General features: G+C 58.1%; 1 protein-coding gene across 3 annotated transcripts in view; it reads left to right on the top strand.

The window, feature by feature from the left end:
• MAPT (microtubule associated protein tau) overlaps positions 1-9,389 on the top strand; it is a 94,237-nt gene extending 84,848 nt beyond the window's left edge. For 2 of the 3 annotated variants that reach the window (XM_029927741.1, XM_029927739.1), the window contains 4 exons: positions 870-962; positions 4,140-4,221; positions 5,531-5,643; positions 8,904-9,389. In XM_029927741.1, coding sequence (XP_029783601.1) covers positions 870-962; positions 4,140-4,221; positions 5,531-5,643; positions 8,904-9,119 — 504 coding nt within the window. In that variant the 3' untranslated portion in view covers positions 9,120-9,389. The remainder of the gene's footprint in view (positions 1-869; positions 963-4,139; positions 4,222-5,530; positions 5,644-8,903) is intronic. The other variant, XM_029927740.1, reaches the window with a different exon arrangement.
• The last annotated feature ends 6,135 nt before the right edge of the window (positions 9,390-15,524 follow it).

The following is a 15,524-nucleotide window of genomic DNA, read 5'->3' on the forward strand; positions in this document are numbered from 1 at the left end:
CGGACACAACGGGAGGTTCCCAGCTCTCCCTCTCTGTGCCACGGTCGTCTGTGTATTTCAGATTTTAGACAGATCGGGTACAACTCATTCGCCGCTAAAGCAGTGATGTCCCGGCACGGCCTCCCTGGTGCCTGGAGAGAGAAGCCTCCTAGAGGCACAAGGGGGCCAGTACCTTCTGGACCACAGCTCCTCAGGGCAGCAGGGATGTTTGACCCGTTCCCTTTGGCACCTGGTGGCCTTGTGGACAAGGGCGAGCCACTGGATAGAAGGTGGGGCACTTACCCTGCCCTCCAGCCATGAGGGATCTGGATCCGTCTTTTCCATAGTGTCATCTGTGTCTCCTCCTTGTGATGTCCCAAACCTCGCCGTATGTCCGAAGCGCCAAGGGGAGACCGAGATGCTAATTCTGGGTAGGGTCTGGGATTTTAAAATATTTATCTATATATATATATGAGGTGATTCGAGCGCCTCACGGGCTTGAGCACAGCCACAGAAAGGTCTCTCGAATGTTCTGGCGGCCTGGTGGGTGTGTGAATGAGGACACAAATGGCCCTTTTTATTCATTCATTTAGTAAAGTAACTGAGCACACCTCGCTCCAGCCCAACCTGGTGGCTGCGGTTTCCAGGCCTCAGATGTGCTCCCTGGGGGGCCTCCGTGATGAAGTGAAGAGCTGCCTCCAGGGGGTGTGCGCAGTGAGGGGGAGCCCGCTCTGCCTGCAGTCACTCACAGTTCTGGAACCGCCTTTCCGGGGGGCCGCTGCCCCGGGAAGGAGTGACTCAGACCTGCAGGCCTGGAAGCCGGTGTATTAGGGCAGAACAGGTGCGTCTGGGTGTGGTGTGTCACTCATCCTTTTTTCTGGCTGTCAAAGGTGCAGATAATTAATAAGAAGCTGGATCTTAGCAACGTCCAGTCCAAGTGTGGCTCAAAGGATAATATCAAACACGTGCCAGGAGGCGGCAGTGTGAGTATCGTCACACTTTCCCTGCGCCCGTTCTGTCGTCCTGGTTTGTAACAAGCTGGCATGGGAGTGTACACTTGCGAGACATTGCAGAGAATAAGCTGTTCCCCGGGGCAGAGTCTGTGCCCCCAAGTTCCTGCAGCCCAGGCTCCCTGCCCCTGTGTCCACGGTTCTGGGAGGGGCGGGGCCCCAGCATCTGTGGCGCCCCCCTCCCCCGCCTCTGCAGAGCAGGAGGACAGCGGCTGAGCCCCTTCTCTGGCCTGAACCTGGAGGCCAGGTCCTCACAGCATAATACCCCGGATCTACCCCCCACCACCACCCACCGCCCCACACGGGGCCCATTTGAGGTTGGGCTGAAAGTGGCAGCATCTGAGACTAGGCTCTGTCCCCTTGTCGCCCGTGGACGGACCGCCCTGTGGACGGCTGGCATGTCTGCTCCGATGAGCAGACACAGGGTCTTACTGTCCTCCCTCGGAGAAGGAGCAGATGCCCGGGCCTCGGTTCAGGAGTAAACCAGGCCCTTCCCCAGGCAGAGACTTCAGATGAAAAACAGCCCAAAGAGGTGCACCAGGGGACCCTGCCTGCGGCACCTGGGAGTTGATGGCAAAATGCTGCTTTGGACCCTTTTACATTTGGCTTCCTCCTATTGTCTCAGGGACTCCTGGTGTCCCCAGTGGGGGAGTCCCTGAGGTTTGGGGCTGGCATCCTCAACCTCTCACCTACCCACTCCACCAGCTCTGCTGTTCCCCTCCTGGCCACCCCGTGGTCACTCACAGCGGGTACAGACGGGGCCTCCGAGGCTGGGCTCCCCTTCTCTGCTGCCCCTACCCCGGCCTCTGGGTTGACTGGCAACCACATCTAAACACCTCAAAGTGGGAATGGGGAGCCCCTCTGAGGTCCAGCCTGGGCTGCGAGAGCAGGTGTCTTGCTCCTGGTTGGCAGCACCAGGCTGGGGGTAGGGGACAGTGGTAGCCCCCAGGGGGCTCTCTCTCCAGAACGTGCCCAGCCCCCAGGTTTATTCTTGCAATGTGCCCTGCCCGGAGCCCTCCGGTCCCCTCACGGCTGCTGCATGGCGCTTCCATAACGCTCCCTCACCAGTGTCTGCTCGGTGTCTTCTCTGTGTCCCCAGACCCGCTCTCCTGTCCCACCACTTCCAGAAGGAAAGGGAAGGTGCAGGGCCCACAGCCATGGGCTCCACGTGGAGTGCTGTTTGCTGTGCTAGCTCTGGCTCCTGCCCTCACTGCAGGCGTCGGCTCCGGCTGGCCAGAGGGCCAAGGCCCTGTGCACTCTGGGTAAACTCCTGTCTGGCCGGCCTGGCCGGAGGCTGTGCTGCTGAGGCCTGGGCTTCGGGGGCCTGGTGGCGTGAGCTGGGGGCAGACGGTGCACTCCCACTGCTTATGGCAGTGCCCAGGACATCAGGGGACTTCCTCGAGGGCACCTCCTGTGCTCCTACACTCTCTGCCCACCTCTGGCCAGCCTCCAGGGCCTGGCAAAGAGCTGCAGGGTATCTCGGGCTGGTCCCAAGCACTGTCCTTGGAGCATGGCCCCTGCTGGTTTGCAGTAGGAGCCTTCACAGCTCTGCTCCTGGTGGAAGGCTGTTGGGGGGTCCGGGCCCCTGCACCGGGTCAGCTTCAGGGGTTTGGGGGCGCTAGACCCCTTGCCTGGGCCCCACAGCCTCTGGCCTGCGGCTGTCCCTTCCCTAGTCTGGAGGGGACTTCCAAGCAGGCAGACCCAGCTCCTCGACCATCTGGGATCCTCCCTGCTTCCCGCTCACTCCAGGCCTGGCCTCCTCCCTTTCCTGGCCTCCACGCCTCCTGCGGCCCCAGCCTTGGCTCCTCCCCTCGGGTGATCCTTTCCCCTCTGCCATTCCACATTCCTCCTCCTCCTCCACGCCCTCCCCTCCCCCCAGGTTACCTGAGGGGAAAGAGGGAAGTCCAGGTCACAGACCTACTTCCCTCTCTCTCTCCTGCCAGGAGGAGCTCCGCCCAGAGCACGTGCTGCCTCCCAGACCCTGGTCTCTAGAACCCTCACTCCCAACCCGGCCACCCGCGCGGGCGCCCCCCTCGCCTCACTGCACAGACACAGGCCAGGAGCACCTGTCAGCCTCAGTCAACTTTCCATCAATAAGTGGCAAATGCCAGCATGACTTTAATTAACTAAAATCATTTGGAATTGCTCCAGGTGATTTAGACGGAAGTAGATGTCCTTCCTTTTTGTCTGGTGCTCTGGCTGGAGGCCGTCTCTCCATGGTGACTGGCCTCTTGTGGCCTCACGTCGGTAGCTGCTGGAGGCCCTGGGAAGTGTCCCTCAGTGACCACCCAGGGACCCCCTCACAGCCATGGCCGATGCAGGGGTCCTGTGGGGGTCCCCCTCCAGGGAGCCGGTTCCTGGGCTGAGATCTGCGGGCCGCTCAGGGGCTGCCGTCCCCTCGGGGAGGGTGGCAGTGTGGCCAAGCCGAGTGCTGGGCCCTGAGACCGGTTCTGAGCCCCGTGTATGTCCGCGCTGTGCTCCCCCCGGGACTGAGCTGCGGGGTCCTCTGTGCCGTCTGCCCGTCTCCTCCTGTCGCTTTGCTCCTTGGGCTAAAGAACCGAAATGTCCAGGACACAGTGCCAGCTGGCTCTTACCTCCGAGTTGCCACACTGCTCTGGCTCCTGCTTGCTGACTGTCCCCACACTTGCTGCGGTGCTGGGGTTTGTGGGAGGCTCTCCTGGGAGGAAGCCCCCCTCCCCACCCCCACTCTGCCCGCCCTCTTTGAGGACCAGCACATACGGCTTGTCCAACAAGACTGTCCAAATGCGGCACGAACGGGTCCTCGGGATCCCTCCTTTCTTTGTCCCCACCGAATGCGATGTCCCATGCACATCAGGAAAAGTGACTCTTTTAAACAAACGGTGTGGGCCCTGCACGGTGACAAAATATCCCTGTCCCTCCCCTTCCCCTCTCCCGGGGACTGAGGGCACTCCGGTCCCACAATCATTCTGTGAAGACCCACCTCCCCCAGGGCAGGGCTGGCGGAAGTCCGACGACACATTTTCCCACCGTGACCAGGGTGCTTTCCTCAAGATGGACAGGAAACACCGTCCAAGCGGGGCCTGGACTTACACAGCTGCTTTTATTAAATGTGTAATTAAACCGTCCTGTTTTATTCTTTGTCTCTCCCTCATCTTCTCCCGCCTCCAGGTGCAAATAGTGTACAAACCAGTGGACCTGAGCAAGGTGACCTCCAAGTGTGGCTCGTTAGGCAACATCCATCATAAGCCAGGTAGCCCTTGCGGGAGGCAGCCACTCCGGGAGGTGCGGGGCGGGCCTGGGTTCTCCTAACGAGACTGGGGAGGATGGAGGGGCTGGACCGAGGAAGGGAGCCCTGAAGGTGGAACTTGCTGGGCCCTGGGAGGAGGGGCTGCCCTGTCTCACTCCCCAGCGGGGCGCCGTGCAGGCCACGCCAAAGGTCCTAAGCCCTACCCCGTGGTTCTCCACGCGGGCTGCACGCAGGGCTGGGGGAGGGCCTGCGCTGGCTCCCGAAGGAAGGCTGGCCTGGGGATGTTCCAGCTCGGTCCCCAGCCAGCCTGGGGGGGACACGTCACCAACTGCACCAGCCACTGCCAAGCTCTGGCCACGACTTTGTCTCTGCCGTAAATGCTGCTGGAGCTCTGCCATGCTTCCCGTTCTCCTCCCCTTCCCACACCGCATGGAATGGAGAGCTATCTGGAGATCTCTCTGTGACCATGGAACTGTTCTAGACCCGCTCTGTCCTGGCCAGGGCAGGTGACAACATGGGCTGATGTCATTTAATTAAAATTTAAGTAGCCACATGTGGCTGGTGCTACCATATTATCCAGCAGAGATCTAGCTTCTCACTCCCGTCTGGGAGTCCCGAGTGGGGACTCCTGCCGTGGTCAGAAGGCCGGGATCAGAGCAGAAGACATACTCGAGGGAGCGTTCCTGTGGGGAGAGAAGCCGGCAGAAACATAGTCCGGGTGGTGTCTTATCGTGTTCCTGCTGCCCTTGACGTCTGGTGGGAGTTTGGTCTCTCCCAGCGGAAGCCTCAGCTGGGCCACGGTCCTGCCACGCCGCCAGCCTTCTGGGGGGCTTCATCCATCCCCGGAAAGCAGTGTTGTCTGTCTCTCCCTCAGGCCATGTCTCCCATGCGTGGGTGCCGTACCTAATGTCCTAGGAAGGGGTGGGGGAAGGGGGCCCTTCCTTAGTTAGGGTGCATTTTGCCATTTGGTTTCATTCTGAGGTCCTGTGGGGCTGTGGCTTACACGACGTTGACCAAGAAAGACTTCACTCCTTGGAAGCCGATCCTTTTAGAAATTGGAATCTTTTCTCCTCCCCTGAGCTGTCGTTGACCTTTGCTCGCACTAAGGAGGAAGAGTTTGTTGAGCAAATATTTGACGCACACCTCGATTAGAGAAATGGAGCAGTGTCGCCAAGCCCTTTAGAAGGGCTCTGACCTGTGCCCAGACTCCCTCTAAATGGACAGTCTTACCTACGCCCAAGGGCTGGGGTCTACTTGGAACGGCTGGCTAGCCCTCCTTCAAGGCCCGGTGCCCTCGTGTGTGTTGTTCCAGGAGGCGGCCAGGTGGAGGTAAAATCGGAGAAGCTGGACTTCAAGGACAGAGTCCAGTCGAAGATCGGGTCCCTGGATAACATCACCCACGTCCCTGGTGGAGGGAATAAAAAGGTAAAAGGGGGTGGGCGGGAGGAGGCTGCATTTAGCCATGGCTGGTAATGGCATGGGGAGCACGCATCTGGTCCAGTTTTCCGGAGAAGGAAAGCTGAGGCCCTGAACTGATCGTTTTCATGTGGATTCTCAGCCACTATCAGGACTCAGCCATTGAGTCTCGACCTTCCCCTGCCGTTGCCTTACCAGATCCGATGCCCGCCCCGCCTGGAGATTCTGATTGGTCTCGGGTGGAACCTGGGCACCTGAAGTTTTTAAAGCCCGCCAGGTGATGCTTTCATGCTGGGGACAGTGAGAGCCGCTGTCCTCCGTGACGGTAGTCGGCCCTGTGGTTGGCAAGCATCCACAAAACGAAGTAGCCATGCATCCGCAGAGCCAGCCCCAGCGCACCGGAACGAGTGGGGGGCGGGGGGAGAACGTAACCTAATTTTGTAAGTGGGTCACTAGGCAGTTAGAGCAAAACAGTGATGCTGAAATCCAGATTCCTGCAGAGCTCCTGCCTGTCTGTCACAGAAACGTGCACAGGGAAGGGCTGCCGGACCGAGGGCCTCGGCGATCTGGGCCATTTCTGGAGTCCCCAGGTCTTGCTGTGGGAGCGTGGGGGAAGGGGAACCAGGGTACGTGTGGGGCCCTGAGCGGCCCCCCTCCGGGCGCATCACAGGATGTGGTTTCGCGGCTGTGCTTTTTCTCTTCTTCCGAAACGCAGCCAAAGCGGCTTCTGGGTGGGGTTCCCACCCATGGGGTTCCCACCCATGGCCGGCCGTGAACTTCTGGACGTGGCTCATTTTCCAGTTTGCAGTGCCTCCCAGCAGCTGGCAGAAGGGTGGTAGGAGGAGAAAGGGGTGTCCCTGAATGGGCACAGACTCCGAGACCCAACCCGACCTAGAAAGGGCACCGGGCAAAGTGGCCCAGCTGGTTGGAAGTGGCCGTCGTCACGCCCCACGCTTGGTGGCAGCCGGGAGTCCCCAGGGGCAAATCGCCACACCTCCCCACCCACACTCGGCTGGCAGCTGCACCATAGCCTCTCATTCTGAATGCGCATGCCCGGTGCTGAGTTTGAGGGGGCGGTTGTGGAGACGCACCTGCTGGGATGGTCCTACTTAAAGCAGAGGCTGCAGACCGCGACCCCGGACAAGCCTGACCACAGTGGGGCTCTCCCCGCTGGGTACTCGCGCCCTTGGACTGTCTTGCGCCCTCTGGCTCCCACAGCGCCCCCTGTCGGCCCCCGACACCGGCGTGGACCAGGTTCCACAGACCCGGCTTCCTAGGTGCAGAAACACTGCCTTGTGCCTGGTCCCTAGTGAAAGAGGGGCCGGGAGGCCGCGGGCCTCAGTGGAAGTGAGGCAGGGCCCAGTTCTCTGGCGTTCTGGAGAAGGTTCTCTGCAAAAGCCCAGCGGCTCTGCTAGCTTCTGTCACCTCACCACCTCCCTGGTTTAAGGCCCAGGCGGTGGCAATTCCTTGGGTGAAGGAAGGTCTCCGCCCATCTCTAGAAGTTTCTATGTCCTGAGCAAAGCTCTGGGCTTGACTCCACATCCCCGAGTGGTGGTGAAACCCAAAGGAGATGGTGTTCTGGAAGGTTCCTGGTACTTTGTAACTAGCGAAGAACATGACTTGGAATCAAGCCTGAGGGTGAACTTCTGTTTTGACTCACCTCTGAACCTCTGGACCGGCTAAGAAAGGGTAGGCCTGCCTACCGCTCAGAAGACTCTGTCCTGAGCCCAGCGCATCCCCACCTAGCCAGCCCGCCTTCCCCCTGTGATGGGCAGAACTGCTAAGGGAGGGGAACGCAGGACCCCTGCCGCCAGAGCACCCTTCAGTTTGGGAGATTTGGGGACATTCCCAGGACGCCGTCACTTTTAAGAACAGAGCTTTTGCGAAACACTGACATTACTGTTCTTCTCAAAGCTTATTTCACAACAATCGTTCAAATACAGTCATCTGGAAGCATTCTCCCCGCCCCCACCCCAACGCGGTGAACCAAAATGGACAAAATAAGCATTGAGCTCATTTACACCCACGTCCAAGCCGCCCACAACGGGGGCCCTTCAGCTGGGGTCCACGGACTCCTGGATCTGTGCAGAGCACTTGTGGGTGGGTGAGCGTGTGCCCGTGTGTGTATACACTTTCCTGGCTTCACCGGGCGCACAGAGGTCTTAGGACCCAAGAAACGTAGAGGATTCCTGTGTCCACCACCTCAGGGCTCCTCGGGAATCCTCGCCAACTGCTCACGTCTCTAGGGCGCGCTGTCTGTGTGTCCCGGGCGTCCTTGGAGCTCAGACCTCTGGACTCCTAGCCATGGCATCGTGCCCTTCCTTGAAAAAGCACTTTATCGCATCATCATTTCTAGCACAGCTTCCGGGGCGGCTCCTGGTTGCTGCCACCACCAAACCCCTCAGTCAGTGGCGTAGGGGAGGGGTGTGTGTGGCTCATGGCTGGACAGCAGTGACCCTGGGAATATCCCTTAATCATCTGCAGCTTCTCCTTCATGCTTTAATTTGCAGTTGGGTGATATTTATTTTTAGAGAGAGAGAGAAGCAGGGCTCACCCAGGGCTCAAGTTTTACCCGATGCAGGACTCAAGCTCACCCAATGCGTGAGTTGAACTCATGAACTGTGAGATCATGACCTATGCCGAAGTCAGATGCTTAACGACTGAGTCACCTGGGTGCCCGTGCAGTTTGATAGTATCTATTAAGATAAAATGCACGTCTTTGACCTACCAGCCATTCCGCTCCTAGAGCACACTGACTCGTGTGTGAAAAGATGTACACACAAGATTATGTTCATAGACGGCGTCATCTGTGACGGCACGTACTAGAACCACCTGCATCTCCATCGGTAGGGGAACAGATACATTTTGGTGCATGGTGACGCAGTGCCACCCAGCCATCAGCAAGCCTCAGGGAACCGAGTACTGACAACGGAAGGTATTAAGTCCAAGACCCAAAGCGAAGCACGTGGATATAACTATGCATATTAAAGATACATATGTATGGTTTATATATCACACATGCCTGCATATGTGGGATATCTGGGACAGATATCTCGGGAAGGGTACACAAGACACGAGTGACAGTCACCGTGTCCGGAGAAGGGACGCGGGTGGCTGGCAGGCAGGCGCCGGACGAGAGCCGTGAGCAGGTGTTCACTCCGGGAAGGTGACCAGACTCCGGTCACCACGGCCCCCGGTGGGCAGCCAGGGCTTGCTCCCCCTTCCTGTGGCTTAATTCACCCCCCGCCCCACCGCCTCCTCTCTTGCAGATTGAAACCCACAAGCTGACCTTCCGCGAGAACGCCAAAGCCAAGACAGACCACGGCGCGGAGATTGTGTACAAGTCGCCCGTGGTGTCCGGGGACACGTCTCCGCGGCACCTCAGCAACGTGTCGTCCACGGGCAGCATCGACATGGTGGACTCGCCCCAGCTTGCCACGCTGGCCGACGAAGTGTCTGCCTCCCTGGCCAAGCAGGGTTTGTGATCAGGCCCCCGGGGCGGTCCATAATCGTGGAGAGAAGAGAGAGAGAGTGGGAAAAAAAGAATAATGATCTGGCCCTTCGCCCTCTGCCCCCCCCCAGCTGCTCCTCGCAGATCGGTAAATCGGTTAATCGGTTCATCACTCTAACCTGCTTTTGTCGCTCGGCTTCGGCTCGGGACTTCAAAATCAGTGACGGGAAAAAGAGCAAATTTCGGCTTTCCAAATTCATGGGTGGGCTGAGGGTAATAAAAGATTTTTTAAAACATTTAAAAAGATGGCCACACCCACCATTTCCTTGGGCAACTACTTTTGATTTTTTTTTTTCCCCTCTGAGTAGAAGAGGGGGGAGAGGCTCTGCGAGCTGCTTCTGGGAATCTCAAGGGACTGGGGCGCCCCTGCTCTTGCCCCATCCTGGGGGAGTCACAGCAGCAGCGGCATCAGCAAAGGATTTGAAAACCGGGTGCCGTGTTGGGGCCACCGGCTGATATCAACCTTGTGGTGGGGGGGTCGGGTGGGGGGAGGGCCCCGGGAGAGGCTGAGGCAGGGGTGGGGGGAGGGAGAGGGCAGAAGGGACAGTGCTGGCAGTGGGTGAAGGGTGGGGAGGAGCCGCTGTTCTCTGCCTGGAAGGGCAGGAGGAAGGACAGGCCGCCTCGCCCCGGGGGGCACGCTTGGCCCGAGCGGCCACCCTGTGCTCAGTGGCCCGGGGCCACCGCGGGGCCGGCGTGCCAGCCTCCCGGAGGGCAGCCCGCGGGAGAAAGGCTCCGGTGAGCGGGAGGAGGTGGTCGGCCGGTGGGAGGGCAGCCCTGCAGGTGCCTTCCTCAGGGAAGACTGACCTGGATGTCCCGAGTGCCCGCCTCTTCCTCCCTCCCTGCAGGGCGGGGGCCCCACAGAAACCCTGTTTCGATGAGTTCTGAAGGTTGGAACTGCGGCCACGATTTTGGCCACCTCACAGTTCTGGGACTTTAGGGCTAAACCAGTTCTCTTCGCAAGGACTCGTGCCTCTTGGGGGCGTCCGCCTGTCCCCAAGCCTGGGCCTCCGGCATCCCGGGAGCGTGCTGGGGTCTGGGAGGTGGGTCCCGAGCTTCCCGTCCCTCCCATGGCCACTGCGGCCACCTCTTCCCCCTCCCCCCACCATGCCCGTGTGTCTGCTGTGCGGAGCCCAGTCACTGCCTGTCCCCCTCATGATGCCACACTGTCCCGAATTCCCAGTCTCACCACGCCCCTTCTCAGCAATGGACATGGTTCAGTCACAGGGGCGCCTGCTCTCAAATAAAGGGGTGTCTGAGCAAAGGCAAAACCCGGCCACGAGGTGAGACCTCAGTCCCTTGGTCTAAGTTAGAACTCACCCAACCGGTGTGTCCCCTCGCAATGGACCTGATGACCCAACTCTCGGTTCCTTCTCCCCCAACCTCTCCTCACGGGCGTGAGCCAGGGTGAGCTCAGCAACGACCCGGGATGCTTTTGCCTTGTTTATACTTGGCCTTGTGCTCCCAGAAGGCCTGGTCCCCTTCCTCCGCTGAGCTAACAGCAGCTTGGCCGCCCGGGTTCCAGAGGCGGCAGCGGGCCGGGCAGGCAAGGCCCCGGGGCAGGACCACACGGCCCCCCCCCCCCCCCCATTCCACCCGAGCTTGTGAGCGCCAGTCTCTCCGAGAGCCCAGCCAGCTCTCAGCCCTGCACACCCCCTCGGAAATGGTTCCCCCCGCCCGCCCCCTGCCCCCTCCCGGCTGGGGGCAAGTGCTGTCTGTCCTGTCCTGCTGGAGCAGCTGAACATATACATAGACGTCACCTTTCCCTCCCCGTCTGCACCCTGTCGCGTTGTAGTCGGATTTGTCTGTTTATGCTTGGATTCACCAGAGTGACTTTGATAATGAAAAGGGTAAAAAAAAAAAAAAAAAGGACGCATGTATCTTGAAATGCTTGTGAAGAGGTTTCTAACCCACCCCATGAGGGTCCTAGATGTCTCTCCCTCCTACACGGGGGACTCGGCTCCGGGTGGCTGGTGTGACTTTACTCGGTCACAGCCTTCTGACTTGAAAGGCTTTGGTGGCATCTGGGACCCAGCAGATACCAGATTCTGACACCGGAGACCCCTCAGCTTGGAGGAAGGCCGAGAGCACAGGACTGGGGCAGAATCCTGGGACAGAAACTGCGGCACCCCCTTGCAGCCCCGCTGGGAATGCCCTTTGTTGGGGCGGAGAGAGGCGGGTCTTGTGGCCCGCCTGGTTGGCAGCAAGAAGATGGCCTTCTCTGGTCACAGCCAGAAGCCCGGAGCAGCCGTGAGGGTCTTCGGATGCCCTGTGTCACAAGTACAGCCCGGGAGAGGCCTCCCCACCGAGGGCCGCAGCAGGGCTTGGATGGACCGTCGGCCCCAGACAAGCCCCGGGAGCCCGCTGCCTGACTGCGGCAGGGTGACCAGTCCGGAGACACCATTCCCAGGGCCTTGGTGGGAGCCCCCATCGGCCTTGCCCAGGCCCCATCTGCCACTTCGGGTTTGGGTACCGTTTAAGGCACCCCTGGGGGCTGGTGGGCGTCCAGGCCCTCCTCTCTAAGGCTGGCGGCTTCATTTGCAACTAAAGCTTTCCATGCAAGGAATCATCTGGGCCCAGAACTACCGGCTGTGAGGCCCTCTACTGCTTTGGGTCCCAGCTGTTCTTAGGAGGGTTCTGAGGAAGAGAAGGGAGATGTGGTTCAGAGGTTGTGACTCTTAGAGATGCGGCCCCTTAGAGCTGCTGCTACAGACTCCTGCTGTGCCTCTTTCCGTGCCCTGCTCTCTGATACCTTATTCGGAGGGCCTTTCACGGAGGGCTTTGGGGTCACCCTCGCCAGGTGGACTGCTGGGGTCGGCCTAGAGATCATGGTTTAGGGCGATCGGGTCAGCGCTGACAGGGAGATTGCTGGCTTGTGATCTTCAGTGAGGACAATCCCCCCCACCCCTCTGCCACCACCAGGGCTGGGCACTCTGGACCACAGCCATTGCCCCCACCTCCTGTCAGTGTCCCCTGGGGGGCCGTGGCATGCACCTGGTCCCTTCAAGCTCTCCACTCACTCACAGGTAGTTCTATTTAAATGGATTTGGGCGAGGAGACTGTATCCTGTGTGCAATTGCTTGTTGTGCTCGTGGGGGGAGGGGGGAACCTGTAAGATAGTTACTGCGGGCAGAGGGAAGGCGTGGAGGGCGGTGGTCAGACCACCCTGTAACCCTTTCCTTCAGAGCAAAGGTCCCCGGGGTTTCGCCAGGTGGCCCCATCTCCTTCCCCTCCTTCCCCACCAGGTGCAGGCAGCAAGGCTTGGGGAGGAGCCTGGGGACAGAGCCACCCTCTCACGGAGTCCCCAGGCCCACAGCCCCGCCTACAGCAGACCCAGGCATCCTCCCACTCAAGCCTAGGGCACCTCTGCACCACCTTCCCCACCTGCGCCAACTGGCCCACCCATCCTAGCAGCTGCCAAGAGCTCTTCCTTCTTCCTTCTCTCTCCTTTATCTTTGTCCCCAAGTCAGGCCAATGGATGGGGATGAGGGGGGAGGTGAGGGTGGTCAGTTTGTCCCACCTGCAGAACTGTGGCTTCGAGACTTCGGGTTTCTCTTCAGCTTTGAAGAGGGTTACGCTGGGCGCTGGCCCAGAGTCTCCCCTCCAAAGGGACTCAGCCCGTGAATTTGCAGTGTTGGGCAGGACAGTTTCTGGCGCTTGCAAGTCCCATGATTTCTTCGGTAATTTTGAGGGTGGGGGGAGGGACATGAAACCATCTTAGCTTAGCTTCCTGTCTGTGAATGTCCATATGGTGTATTGTGCGTTTTAACAAATGATTTACACTGATTGTTGCTGTAAAAGTGAATTTGGAAATAAAGTTATTACTGATTAACAAGGTCTCCGTGCATGGATTCAAAGGACAAAAAAATGATTCTGGTTGTACGATGTGCAAGTCTTTTTCCCAACCTTAAGAACACTTTGTTGAGGTGCCTGGGTGGCTCAGTCGGTTAAACGTCTTTGGCTCAGGTCATGATCTCGTGATGTGTGGGTTTGAGCCCTGTGTCGGGCTGTGCTGACAGCTCAGAGCCTGGAGCCTGTCTTCTGATTCTGTGCCTCCCTCTCTCTCTGACCCTCCGCTGCTCACGCTCGCTCTCTCTCAAAAATAAATAAAACGTTAAAAAAAAATTTTTTTTAAGTGAACTTTGCTCCCAACAGTTAACGTCAATGTTGCTAAAACCTGGACGTCAGGATTTGCCAGCTCTCTCTGGGGCCCTGAAGGTGCAGGAAGTTCTCAGACTTGTTCATTTTCACTCGATTCTCTGATTCTGGTGCTAGGAAAAGATCCCGGTCCAACTCAAAGAAAGGGCCCTTGTGGATGAGCTCGCGGGCTGCACTGGCTAAGACCCGCACCAGGACATTGACACAGGCCAAGGCTGCGGGAGGTGCAGGAGATCCTGTCTGGCCCCAGAGGTCCGGCGCTGGAGAACACAAGGCCGGCCAGGCGAGGCTTAGATCCTGTCCTGCCTTGCGGAGCCGCATTCCTCTCTCTGGGCTCTTCTTTGATCGGGGAAGATGTCTGCCCCAGGGAGAGATAGGAATAGGACAGCCCCCAGCAATGCCACAAAGACAACTACTACCAAACAGGAGCCATATTAGTTCCTGTTCTTTAGTGATTAGGTCAAGGTCCTAACAAGGAACCCTTCAACTTCTGTACAAAGGTTCAGAATGCTGGTTTTCTCTGCCTCCACTCCCCTCTCCCCCCCCACCGCCCACTCGCTCTAGTCTCTGGTCACTCAAGCCACCCTGGGCACAAGCTTAAGGGAGTAGGTGTTAACTGCGGCCACCATGCGACCTCAGCACACGGTCACGGTGGCGGTCACCGGACTGCTGTCTCCTAAAAAGAAAACCCAGCCCGTAGTCTCCTCAGAAGAACGACGCTACGAAGTACGTACATTCCCACGTACCCCAACCCCAGAAAACGTGGTGACAGGTGGGATGTCCCTCAGCACAGTGGTAAAACATCATACCGCGGACTTCACTAGAGAAGGAACACCAAGAGGCAATGACCACTCTCTTACACCCAACAAAAAGATGATCTGCGCAGGCCCCCCATTCCCCGGGCACCCCTTACCGCCCCCCCCACCCTGGCTCCATCTCCCTGGTGACCATCAGGTACCCCTGACTGCTCTGGCGGGGCAGGGCCAAGGCTGCCACCCCCACGTGGACCCAGTCCAATGTCAACAAAGGCCCGGTAACACAACATTCTGTAACTTTTTTTTTATTATTTTTTTCAATTTTTCCTTCCTTTTTTTTTAAGCACTAGTCTGTGCTTTGCGACCAGAATCAAGACATTAACAAAGATCAGCTTCTCTGAAGAAAAGCATTTCTATAGAACAAAGACAGCTACATGTTTCGCTGCCAATACACAGCTCAAAGCAGGAAAAGAAAATATTTACAAAATACAAGGTTTTTTTTTCCATTTTTGTTTTTGTTTTTTTTTTTAACAATGCTAAAAGGGTTATTCAGAATTTTCAACCTTATAAATAGAAGAAGCACTTTATGCATAGGGATATGGTGCATTATTGTTTTTAAAGAAACAATGACAAATCCTTTAACTTGCAAACAGAATCAAAAAAAAATCACTAATGTTGAAAATTGTGAAAAAACCCCAACCATTAAGCAGTTTGTCTACTATTTTTATACGATTACAAAATGCCAACAAAAAAAATAAAAATAAAAATAAAGAAGTTCTTATTGCCCCCCCCCTTTTGGTGATGTGATCATACTTGAGACAGGCACGAGGTTGACCAAGGGGGTGACGAGGGTGCGGTGGAAACCACAGCGAGGACCAGACAACGTTCCACAGGCCGGGGGTGTGGGAGGAGAAAGGCCGGACACCGGGAGGTGCATGTGAGGGACATGGGACTAAATGACTCCATGATAACTGAATTCTACAGAGGAGATGACTGCTCGCGTCCCTGGCCCCCCGTTTGCAGAGGAGTGGGAATAAAGGTCAAGCAGCCCTGACCCTACCTTCGCAGACGAGGACACAGGCGGTGAGAACGTCCAAGTGGAAGGGCTGGTGTGCGTGGGTGTGTGGGTAGCGTCGGGGAGCAGACGAGGGCGCACGAGGGACAGGGCGGGGACTTGAGCAGCCGCAGCCAGGTTACTGCAGTGAAGGAGTCAAAACAGAGGACCAAATGCAGAGGACACCCAGACGAGGTCTCCAAGATCCGGAGGACAAAAGGAAACCGTTCTGTCGCCTGAGCTCAGAACACGTGGCGATCACGGCCAAGAGGCTCTGGTGGGCGAGGGGTGCTCCAGCACAGACGGCCAAGGGGGACCCAGCCAGGAGGGCCGGAGCCGGGCCGAGCCGCCGATGGGACGGGAGAAGAAAGGGTGCGCGCCCAGAGTGGTTGCTCTCCCCCAGCCTGACCTCCGG

This window comes from Suricata suricatta, chromosome 17 (assembly GCF_006229205.1).
Source record: "Suricata suricatta isolate VVHF042 chromosome 17, meerkat_22Aug2017_6uvM2_HiC, whole genome shotgun sequence".
NCBI classification, from domain to species: Eukaryota; Metazoa; Chordata; class Mammalia; order Carnivora; family Herpestidae; genus Suricata; species Suricata suricatta.